Raw genomic sequence first — 12240 nt, forward strand, 5'->3', positions numbered from 1 at the left:
CTGTACCACCAGGTGGCAGGAAATGCAATGCACTAAATTTCATATCTATACATTGTAAATTATTATTAATCTGTTCACGAAGGATATGATAAACCAAGACATGTATTGGACTTTCAGGAAAGTTGTGATCTTCCATGTCCCAATTTGTGTTATTATTTGAGTTTCGAGCTTTAAGTTGTACCCTTTTTTTCTGTCATTAAGGTATTATTTAAATCACTGCCCATCTTTATTTCCATAAAAATTTACTTTCGATAGTAGCATACCATGATTCAGAGAAGCAGATGCTTTAACAAGGCCACAAAATAACCCATATACGTGTTTTTATTAAGGGCACAATGGATTTCATTTGCAAATGTGTACAACTCTTTTTTCAATTACGAGATATTTTCTAAATTCGAATTATTCTGCAAGGATATTGTTAAGAATTTAAAAATCAATTTCTGTCGTATACTGAATTTTCCGTTCTTCAAACTAATACTAACATTAATGTTTGTAAAATTTTGAAATGGGAAAATTTATGTCTGAAATTTTCAGCAGGGAAATCAAGGAAAGAAAAATATGTTTTTGTATGGCACCCGCTTGTGAAAAATTACGAAAACAGCTATGATGTAAAATTATAAGTTGCTGTCTAACAGCCGAAAACTTATGGACCTAATTTCCTGACTAAGTTATATGGGTATTACTTTCTTTTTTCTAATATCTTAACAATGCATGCTCCATCGCAGATGTCTTCATAATAATATTTATTGAAGACTATTAAATTAATTCAAAATGTGAGCATATAAATTTCGACGTTTGCATAAACTTGTCTACTAGATGTGAACCATGTACTGTGTTACTGGGAACATTATTTAGAGATGGTTACAGTGGTACATTTAGATTGTCAATTGCGAAATGGGGGAAATTATATATTTCAAAATCCGCCTCAACGTGGCAACACTTTACGGTATATGGGTTTCAAATCGTAGAATGTTATGTGTATGTTAAAGTTTATCTTTAATAGTGTTCGTTATTATTTTATACTTTGTGTATGATCCCAGAGTTACAAATTTATGATTAATACGTTTAATGATTTGTTTTGGAAGCTCATAATTTAGTTTTAACAGGAATGATTAAAATCCAGGCGATTAATATAAATTGGATGATTTCGGATACACTCGCATAAGAATCTTGTATATTAATGTATAACAGTCGCTAAGGAAGTAAAAAATGTCAGTTTGAAAGGTTTCGGTGGATCTAAGAATATTTCCGAATTAACTTATATACGACATGATGAACTAATTAATTTTAATACTTTCTCATCTTGAGATGAAAAACTAATTTAATTGTAATACTCTTGCGTTTGGAGTATGTTATGGTTTCAAGCTGCCTTGTTCCATCTCGCACAGGATCGTGAAAAGTTTAGTGATGTGATCGCCAACCTTCGCTAGCGGAGAAGGCACTCGAAGAATCTGTGAATTATCAGCAACATTTGTGGTATTGCACTTTGAAGTATTCTTCAATAGAACAAACCTCTAATCACCAAAGCATGTTTTTGTGTTATTTGCATAAATAACAGAATAGAATTTATTTACAGTCTAGATCCTTCATAGACCCAAACCAAGGATGTAGAATATCTCACAGTACAAATATAATACTTGTTTCCAATACAAATATAAATTACATAGTAATGGCAGTAATTTATAGTCAACTATAGTATTACTGCAAAAATAATTGCACAAAAAAGCATAATCACTATGGAGTAGAAGGGGTGAGACAGGAGGATTTCATGTCCAGGATACAGGTATGATTTAGCAAGACATAGTAGCCCATGTTTATGCAGTATTCTGCCATGGCTTACTTACACAAGTAGTAGAGTCAGATATGGTGATTGTGCTTCTTGACTCAGGTTATAACAGATCAGCCCACTCTTCCAATGTTAATTTACCATTCTTATAGGGAATATGCTCCTCTGAAGCATTAGTATGCAGCCAGAAGACTACCATCTATAATTCTCATGTAGCAAAACTGTACAGTACTGTATGAATGGTGCATTTAAACATTACAGAGGGAAAAGATCTTTCTACTTATTTAATTAACTCTGGTACTAAAACCAAAAGATTTAGTGCTGCTACTATCAAAAGCTGCCAGTGGATATAATTCTGGACCATTTCCATTCACCTCACAGCCTTACATTCTGTTTACCGAAGATTTATTTTAATGTTGTCATCCCACCACATTTGTCTTTCAAGTGGCAATTTTCAAACAGGTTTCCTCATCAGAATTTTGTGTCCTTCCACATCTGAACTGTTTCCTCTTATGTGATATCCTAAATATCCCACATCATCTCTCTTGGGTCCAGATATTTTCACAAACACTTTGTTTACAATGTTGTAATTTAAAATCACTTATAATAACAAGCTGTTTCATGACTGTATGAGATGCATATATATTTTCAGAGCCTTCTTCAGCAATAACTGTTCCAAGATTACTTTATTTATAAAACATAAGGAATATTTAAAGAACATCAGTCCATTTAAATTATGTGGTCTATGCTATGTACAAGACATAGATTACACATCAGAATGGCACAGGCAGTGTCAGTCATTAGCTGTGTAAAAAAAAAGGTTACTACTTTTATACAGAGTATGCAGAAAATAAACGAAAACACAAAATCGTAATGAAACTTGATAAAACTTGAAAATCACCATGCACGAGAAACTAACCAAATGTTTGGGAAGACAGTGTTTTGTAATCCACTGGTTCAAAATTTCAAAATAGAATTAGGTATTCTTCATTCCCTGATTAAAGAATCATTACATTGTTCATGTGGGAGCACAGACATCAGATACAATTCAGGAAATTAGGTCTCCAAATACCATTAGTACATACTGTACAGTATATTGTTGGTAAGATCCATTTTAATATCCTCTCATGTGCCTAGATCTCGCAAGTATTCTCTATCCACGAGGCTTTCCATCCAACAATTTGTAAAGGTTTTTCACTTACCTCATGTGCTGTATGTTACATCTACCTAATATTCCTTGATTTAAGTGCTGTAACAGCATCTGACCAAGAATACAAAACTGGAAATACATATATTTCTTGACTGATTAATGGGTTTAGAGTCAACTCAGCTGCACTGGTTGTACATGACTGTGCCATTGAGTTTTTATTTAACTTTAAATATTAACAAATGCTTAAAATAAATTACATAAGAATTTCAGTATTTATAAAAGCATAAAACTACTGAACTGTACGATCACTGCAGTTCTTACATTGTACCCAAATTATTGGAAGTTCAGTTATGGTTTGATGTTTATGACACCTACATTACTGAAGTATTTCAAATTCATTAATAACTGTTGCTAACAGAAAGAGAAAGGAAGTAAATACATACATAGGTCAGAATAAATTAGTCAGTAAATTGACTGCCTAGCGGCTGGATGACTATATTTGATTCCTGGCAGGGCAAAAGAATTTTCTCTTTGCTACTACTGTGTTTGACTGTGTGGCCCATCCAGCCTCCTACTGAATGGATACAGGATGCTCTTCCCCCAGGAGAAAAGTAGTGGAGCATGAAAGCGAGCCTTACTTCAAATTCCCCTATATAAGTTCAAGGCATGGTGCTTAGGCAAGGGACAGACTGTAGCTTTCAAGTTTAATTTGTAGTCCTCCACTGTCACGAGAGCCCTGTTTATTTTAAAGTCTGTCAAGGCTAATGCAACAGTGATTTCAGCAATTTCTCCAGTGCAATATCTAGATGATCACAAAAAAGTAAAGGAGCTGTTTCTGCCATCTATTGGCATTATGTTGAGTTACTTTCTCCATGTTGTATGTGAGCATTAATGAATATAAAGGCCATTTGCACTCTTATAGAAGATCAGAATTATGCAGGAAGGCAGGGTTAGAAAACATTTTCATGAAATTAACAACTCAAGAATGGCTGAATGGATTTTTATGAAATTTTATATTGCAGAGTCAATACATTCCAGTTTTGGTTAAAATCAGACAAATAACAGGCACCTTAGATGAAGACCTACATGCATTTGTTTGCATGAAAGTGACTGGGTGGAGAATCATCAGACTGCATTGGTTATCACTTATGTCAGAAATTCTCAGCCACTCAGACAATTTTGATATTACTGGCACTGTTCACAAAAGCCAAATTTTGACAAATGTAGCAGAATTGTTATGCTATGTGTAAATTTCTAAACTTGTTTTATTATATGACTTGCCTTTTACATACAGTCTTAAAATTTTGTATGGTGATACATCTTTCAAAGTATGCAACTTTTTTAGGTGTATTTTTTACAACATACAGTGATTCTGTGTGAAATACATATCTTGTAATTCTACATGATAATTAAATTTAATTTGTGAAATTTGTATGTTATAAACACAAATACTACTAATGCCAGTAATATTAAAATCTACTAGTAAAATCCTTCAGAATTCCAAACAGCAACAACCTTTGATTTTAATAATTCTGATCGCTGTGTATGAGAAATTGGACTTCAGTGTGTACGAACATACTGCACTGAGTCTATAACTACTTAAATAATTGGTTTATCTTTCGAGTGTGTGAGTATATGTATATTCAGACTGTTTGACCATGAAAAGCGTTTGCTGCAGATTCCACAAATATATGGTTTCTCCTTTGTGTGAGTTCGATAATGTTTTGTTAGGTTACCAGATTCAGTGAATTCCTTGCCACAGGCATCACACACATATGGTTTCTCCCCTGTATGAATCTTGTGGTGTTTCTTGAGGCGACTAGCTCGTGAGAATGCCTTACCACATGTTTCACACACATGTGGCTTTTCCCCTGTATGGATGAGGTAATGTCTTTTCAGTGGGCTAGACTGCTGAAACTCCTTGTTACATACAACACAAACAAATGGCTGTTGCTTCCTGTGAATAACAGAGTGCTTTTCAAGCTGAATGACCTGTGCAAATGCCTTGCCACATGTTTCACATATGTGTACTTTCTCTTCTGTGTGTATAATGGTGTGTTTCCGAAGGTGGCAGGATTGTGTAAAACCTTTCTTACAAATGTCACACATATAGGGTTTTTCTCCTGTGTGTGAACGATGGTGTATCTTTAAGAAACATTGCTTTGAGAACCCTTTCTCACACAACTTGCATACATAAGGTTTCAAACTTGCATGTGCTCGATAATGAACATCAAAATAATAAAACTGCTGGAATCGTTTACCACATAATTCACACACAAAAGGCTTTTCCTCATTATGGAGAACAGAATGTTGATTTAGTTCACCTTCTGTTTGAAACTCAATACAACATATTTTACATTCAAATAATGTGTTCTTCCCTGTGGAAATGGCAAAATGATTACTCTCCACTCCAGACTGTCCAGCTTTCTCCTTGTTTTCTACTATATATTTTTGAAATTCATTTATTGGTTCTTTAGAACACATAAGACAAACCCCATGTGTGACTTTTGAGAGACAGTCTTGGTCTACAAAACAGCTGAATTCATAACCACACTTGATACATGTACCTGCATTCTGTTGCTTCTCTTGATCACGAAGATGCAATGTGGAAGCATTATTACTGTCAGAGTCTTCACACTGCATTCGCAATTTCTTCACACTGTATCATAAGAAACAAATGTAGATCAAAACTGATTCTCGAAAGGTGTGCGATGATCACTGATTTGTAGCACTGAAATTTTTACATGAGGGATATTTAAATACACACATATTAGAACTTTGCTGTTATTCCCATTTTAAATTGTCTTCTAATGAGTTGTCTTATTTGTGATATTTTTAACAGCTGTGAGGACTGAACCCAGAACTATTTTAACACCAATCTTATGTATTAAACACATGTTTCTTACCTATCTGCAGGCATGTTTTCAATACATTCTCCATGTTGTCCTGCAAGTATTTCATAATTTGATTCTTCAATTTCCACAACACAACCTGGTATGTCCTAATGAGAAAGCAGATAGAAATTATAATAAATCCTTTACTCTGAGGGAAGAATATAAATGACAAGTGTCCAAAACAAATTTCTTAGGAAAATATTTAAACCTAACTAGGATGAGTAAGTGATGAATTTTGTGATTTACACAGATTACATAGTACTGTTAAGACAGTAAAATGGATGAAGAAACAACAGAGAGAGTGCAGACTGAAATAGTATGTACATTTAATGCAAATAGAAGAAGATATTTGGCCAATATGCTGCATAAGTGGACCCCACCAAGTAAACAGAGTGGACAAGCAAGGATGCTGTGGAAATAAGGCATTCAGCAAGCCATGTTTAGTAGAGGAATGGAATCAGATGATGAAGATTTCCGTCTTCTGGGTTGTTGCGCTGTGTAGTCTGGTCGATGTTAACCAACGTTTCAGAGGTCATACTGCCTCCGTCATCAGGGCGATGAATCAGATGATGTACAAGATAAGCAGAAGTGGAATTTGGGGATGACAAGGTGGAAGACAGCTATATAAAGCTGACAACTACTACTACAGCTTCTATGGCTGATTGTGATGATGATATAAACAATACCAGGAAAGAATTCAATAGATTCTCTAAAAAAACAGCCATACTAAGTACATCACACATGATAAAGAAAGTACTACAGGCTGAAACTTTAAGCCTGAATGGTGGGGTTCACCACTGATTCAAGAGGAGGAGTACCAGGAAAAGACAAGAATAAATAATAATAGTAATAAGGAGTGAAGTGGTATTGTCCTGCATGTAACCTGAATAGGGAGACAAGAAACATACAAAATTCTAAGAGAAATTTGTTTGAAGACTGAGAAGGGAATGGGGTAATAACATTTAGATGGAATTTAAGAGAATATGTTGACAGTAGATGGATGAAAATGGCTCAGGATCATGTCCATTTGCAGGCTTCAGTAGTAGCAGTACAGAACCTTAATGTTTTGTTATCAGAAAGTTAGTTGATTAGCAAATGTGTTTGTTTGACTGTTTGATTTTTGGGTGGTGGTTGTGAGAATGGGAGGTGGATGTAACAGGCTCAGTATTGTGTCCACTGGAAAGCTTTTTTATTTTGTGGTGTTCATTCTTGACATGAAATAAGGAGATACTCACCTCATCTTCACTATCTACACCCTGTTCTTGTTTTATTTCAATAAAATGAAATCCACTGTGAGATGATGTTTGATTTATCTCAGTATCTGAATCAGGCTCCATCTTGATTCTTCTCTAAAACAGGAGAACTTCATTGACATTTTGGATTCAGGCATGAAATGGTTACCAATTAAGGTTTCAGGTTCTCACAGTGGCAAGTATGAAGATAGCTGGCTTCTGGGTTGTAGCACTGTGTAGTCTGGTAGAAGTTTACTGATGTTTCAGAGGTTCATGCTGCCTCCATCATCAGGGTGATCACATGTACCTCTGAGATGTCAGTAAACTTCTACCAGACTACATGACACTACAACCCAGAAACTGAGTGCCCCCTCACCCTCCAAATGAAATTTCCACTGTTAATATGCAATTTCTATGCATTAGTGCTATTGTTTTTCTGTCATTTTCATCATTACTACTGTTGGTGCTGTTATTACTAGTATTACCATCACCCCACTAGTAGTAGTCCAATAGCAAATGGTATTAGAAAATGGGAAGTGAAAGGCTGACACTGTCTTCTGAGAGTATTCTTCAGGACATTTACACTTGAGAATTTTATAATATGCAGTTAGAGAGTATGCAATAAGGGAATTAGCATATGCATTTAATTTTTTTTTTTAGGAATTTCTTCATATTCCTGTTTCCTTTACTGTTCAAACTGTATAAATGGTATCCTTTACAACAGAGCTCACTGTTGTTTTTCCATTATGCCATGAACCGGAAAAACTTTGTAGGACTTCTGTTGGTCAGAGCTAAGCTGAATAATTAAGTTTTCTTAAGTTATTCATTTATATAGTCGCTGCCCTGAACAAATAGACAACCCAATATCGCCTATTAGTGTCATGTTTATACAGACATACCCAATTTGTATATAAATACACCCGCAACGTCATCCAACAGTTTCGTGCGCGAACATATCTTGTTATGTCCTAACTAGTGGGCGTGCAGTCTATTTTACTGTATGAAACGAAGTCATTTAAAGGCTAATGGTGTTTCAGCTGGTTAAGATATTCCTTCACATTTTTAATCCAAAGATCCTTTACTATGTAGAGTTAAATTCTACCAACACGACTACAGCGAAATCATAGAAAACTTTTGTATTCGCGCGCGTCATTATTCTCAGTACGCTTGTTCATACTCTGTAACTGTGGCTGGTACAACATATTCTCAATTTGTGGACATTTTGAATATAACAGTATTATTTTGTCCTGTTGTAGCATACAACGATCGTATTTGCAGCTACGTTCATACTAAATTTAACTCCTCCTGCGGAGACAATCCTCGTAACTCAAAAAGAGTGTATTTTTAACTTCAATTTGCCAATAATAAAAGATCAGAAATCGTAAGTATACAAGCATGCAATGCGTCGCCAAACTGTTAGAGGAAAATTCCACTAATATCTGAAAGTTTATACTATGAGAGTTGGTATAATCTGTACTCTGTGCCCATGGATAACCGATCTGCAGCTGAGCTCCGTGCAACTCAGATAATACCACTTTGCAGTGCACATTGAGAGCAGTTCAGTGAAATGGAGGTTATGTATGTTTGAGTGGTGATACTGTAAATAAAATGTTTCGTTCTTGTGTTCTTAGATCCAGAGCATTTTTAAACAGGTTTCTATTTGGTGTTCACAGTCAGTCCAGAAATGTAACATATTTATCTGGATATAGGCATATATCGCTTGTAGGACAAAATCTTTTCCAAGAACAACTGTGGAATCTTAATTCTGTGGCTTCCACCTTCTCGTATACGTATTGTACAGACACAAGAGTAACGTGTAAAACATCAGACACTTCAGTTCAAAAATCATCAGTCACCTCGTCACGAAATCGCAAAAGTGATACTGGGCCTGTAATTACACTAATAGGAATAGATAATAACCCCACAGTTCTGTCACTTTCTGAGGCTGAAAAAATAGCAAAACGACGTGATTTAAAGCTCGTGAAGATAGCTGACTTAGAAACTAAAACACAGAGACCTGTATATCAGTTAATGACAGGAACCCAGTATTATAAGGAGGACAGAAAACTGCAACAAGATGCTGCTGCTAAGAAGAAAAGTGGATTTAAAGGGGAGAAACTGTTAACTCTGTCCCATAGAATTACTCCACATGACCTTTCTTCAAAATTGAAGAATATTAGCAAATGGCTTTCAAAAACTTATGGAGTTAGAATTGTCATAAGTGGGGATAGTGAGAACATGAAAAGTGCTGTAAGTTCTATGTAATAGTATGTATGCTGTATCTTGTTTACTGTGGTCTATTTTCAGAAGAATGCAGTAAGCCATATTTGAGTAAATATTGGTATGAAAAGGTTTATTATAAGTAGATAGAGAAAAATAACAAATAGTCCACACAGTTCTAAAGTACATTTATAAACAAATTGAGTCATGAATTTGCACATTTTTCACTATTAAATAGAATGTTTTCTCATGTTTCTACCCTTTAGTACCTTAAATTAGGCCACAACTGCTTCCTTCTGCATCCTTTCAGATTCATCGTTAATCCCCTGAAATCATCCTCTCATTTGATGCTATATTGTTAGATTGATTTGCTATCAATGTATTACGAAGATATAACAGCAGTGATACATTGGAAACATTTTGAACCACATTATGTCAATTGGGGAAACTGAATGTTTGGATTTGTTTGTATAGTCTGCGCAGTAGTTTTTGGCCGGTGGAGAAGCTGGCGGACGGGCCTACTCTTTGTACCTGAGGTGGCAAGGTCAATATATTTCTTTTGCTTGGGCGTTCAGTCCGATAAGCTTCTCAGTGCAGTCAGCATTATATTATTGCACAAGTGATTTGCTCCTAGCCTTCCCCTTGAAAATTCCACCAGCCAAAAACTACTGTGCCGACTATACATGAATGAACTATGTTTAGAATTTAGGTACTTACAGGAAAGTGTGGAAGAAGGGAGGTTGAAGAAAGAAATTTAGTTTTCACTCTCATGACCAAGCTAAAGTTGCCTTTGTGCTTAAATAAGCGTCACACTGTGATAAAATGGGGGAGTGAAGGTATAGCTCCACATTTTTACCACCAATACCTATTTGTTAGGAGGCTGAATGGGCTTCAGATCTGGTCTGGACATGGTGGTAAAGAAAAAATCTCCCCTTGCTGGGAATCAGACCTCTGAAATCTACTAAACCCTGAAGTGAAACGTAATGTTCCTGGACAAGTTTTTCAGTCTGGTGAGACAGTCTGTATTTTATATTTTGGAAATTAGAATCTTGAAAGTAGTTAAAAATACAGGCAATAATATTAATCATCAAAATTTTGTTTTTCTCTTTTCCTCCACTCTGTATCTGAAGTACTGCACCTATTTCCAGTTCAAGAACGGGGAATATGTGTATTCCTAAACATAAAAAATAAAAATAAAACTAACCTTATGTACTCTCACCAAACATTTATCTCCAGTACATGGCAACTCATGGATGGCAAACTAGCAGTTTTGAATGTTGTCTTCTGGGTTATGACATAATATAGCCTGTATGTGGCTACCAAAATTTTGGAGGATCATATCACACTAATTTTCGACACTAAAGATGGAGGTAGTATGTTCCTCCAAAATGTTGGTTACTACTTACAAGACTACATGGTATCATAACCATGAAGACCATAAACAGAAATTTCAAAAGAGTGCCTAGAACCTAACATGGGTACAGAAGCACTGTCTCAGCAATATATGTATAACTTAGTGGTAAAGTTAAGTAAAGAACTGGTTGCCTCATCAGTAATTTAATGTTAAATGAATGCATGTTTAATTGCTTCAGTTCAACATTACTTTACTTTTCAGGAAGAAGTGTATGATACAATAGCAGAAAGTATGAAGATGGAAGGGAGAGTTGTCCAAAAACAACAAAAAGGAAGTGACATACGATTTCAGATCTTGCCACCGAAGAAAGAAACAAAGAATCCTGAGGAGTCTGATGCTGTGCAAGAGAAAACAAGTAGTATATAAGTACAGTTTGATTTGTGCCTTTGTGTATGTGGTGTGTGCACAGTACCATGCCTTTTTTCTCATGTTAACTGAGTGACAGCATTTGGGTGGTAACCTTGTTCAAATCTCACTGGAACCAAGCATCATCAGTTCCTTCAGGCACATTTTTAAAAATACAGTGAAATCAGGGGACAGCTTCAGTACCTGCTTTAAAAGTGTATGATGTAAAACATGTGTAATTGTATTGGGGGACATGATCAAAGCCATGGTATATCCAAATCTGTGGTATTATCAGGGCATATTATGTCAAGGATCCACTGTAGGAGCTTTAAGTAGGCTGTAGCAGATTTTTCCTCTACCCTCTGTGTCCAGACTGGCTCTGGGGCCCACCCAGCCTTCTAATCAGTGGGTACCAGGGTCGTTTCCTGGGGGTTAATGTGTGGCCAGGGCATGATGCTGACCACTCACCCCTATCTGTAGATGGTTTGTCTAAAAATGACTGGCAAAACCAAACAGCTGGTGTTTTCATTTTTGCATCATGGCTTTTTATTGTGGGTTGGTATTTGGAGACAGTGTAGTCTCTATCCTCAGGGCAGAGTGACTGACAGTTGACACAGATTTATTTAAAATACAGTGCCACAAAATTGTAACAAAGGTAAGATATTATGCCATAGTGAATTGTCAACTACTTTATATTTGTATTGGTCGTTGTACAAACTGCGAAAACTGAATGTGTGATCAGAGAGTAACTTATTTCTCTCCACCTTATTGATCTCCAGTACTTCTCACTAGGTCTCACTGGAACATGATATTGCAGTGCTACACAGAACTTTGCATTAGTTTAATTTTGGTTTATATTGGTTCACTATAACCTGTATGTATGTTACGTGTATATTAAACCAAAACGTTATGTATTATGATTTGTCTCATGAATCTTACTTTTAATGTAGTACCATATGCTTTCTGTGGTGTTATGTTTTAAGAACAGTACAAGAAATTGGTACATAATGTTTAATTAAAAGATATTTTGATCCAGTGAAAATTTATTTAAATATGGAAAATGTATTTTCTGACTGGAGTGATACCTGTAGTGTTCATTGGCTTTCCAATAATAATAGAGTTGTAAGATTTGAGTTTTTCACGGCAGCAGGATGATATTCTTCTAAGGTTTGGCGCCGTGTGGACGTATATGTTGATGC

The 12240-nt window shown here is 35.6% G+C and overlaps 2 protein-coding genes across 5 annotated transcripts; one reads left to right on the forward strand and one right to left on the reverse strand.

The window, feature by feature from the left end:
- Positions 1 to 1722: 1722 nt before the first annotated feature.
- Positions 1723 to 11958, forward strand: LOC110835053 (mitochondrial translation initiation factor 3). Its single transcript, XM_087350565.1, has 2 exons — positions 1723 to 1783; positions 10898 to 11958. The coding sequence occupies exons 1-2, from the start codon at positions 1769 to 1771 to the stop codon at positions 11060 to 11062; spliced, it is 180 nt and encodes a 59-aa protein (XP_087206691.1). The 5' UTR covers positions 1723 to 1768; the 3' UTR covers positions 11063 to 11958.
- On the reverse strand, positions 3931 to 9333 carry LOC110835050 (uncharacterized). 4 transcript variants are annotated; one of them, XM_087350559.1, is made up of 5 exons: positions 8540 to 9332; positions 7066 to 7179; positions 5843 to 5937; positions 5504 to 5595; positions 3931 to 4807 (listed from the first exon to the last, which is right to left on the reverse strand). In XM_087350559.1, the coding sequence occupies exons 1-5, from the start codon at positions 8609 to 8611 to the stop codon at positions 4536 to 4538; spliced, it is 645 nt and encodes a 214-aa protein (XP_087206685.1). In that variant the 5' UTR covers positions 8612 to 9332; the 3' UTR covers positions 3931 to 4535. The 4 variants fall into 4 exon arrangements, with proteins under 4 accessions (XP_087206685.1, XP_087206684.1, XP_021930580.1 ...); XM_087350558.1 differs by having other exon boundaries at positions 3931 to 5595; positions 8540 to 9333; XM_022074888.2 differs by having other exon boundaries at positions 3931 to 5595; positions 7066 to 7174; positions 7962 to 8629.
- Positions 11959 to 12240: the final 282 nt, after the last annotated feature.

This window comes from Zootermopsis nevadensis, unplaced genomic scaffold (genome assembly GCF_977971745.1).
Source record: "Zootermopsis nevadensis isolate Lab colony 2312 unplaced genomic scaffold, Znev_1.0 Znev_ptg000017l, whole genome shotgun sequence".
Taxonomy (NCBI): Eukaryota; Metazoa; Arthropoda; class Insecta; order Blattodea; family Termopsidae; genus Zootermopsis; species Zootermopsis nevadensis.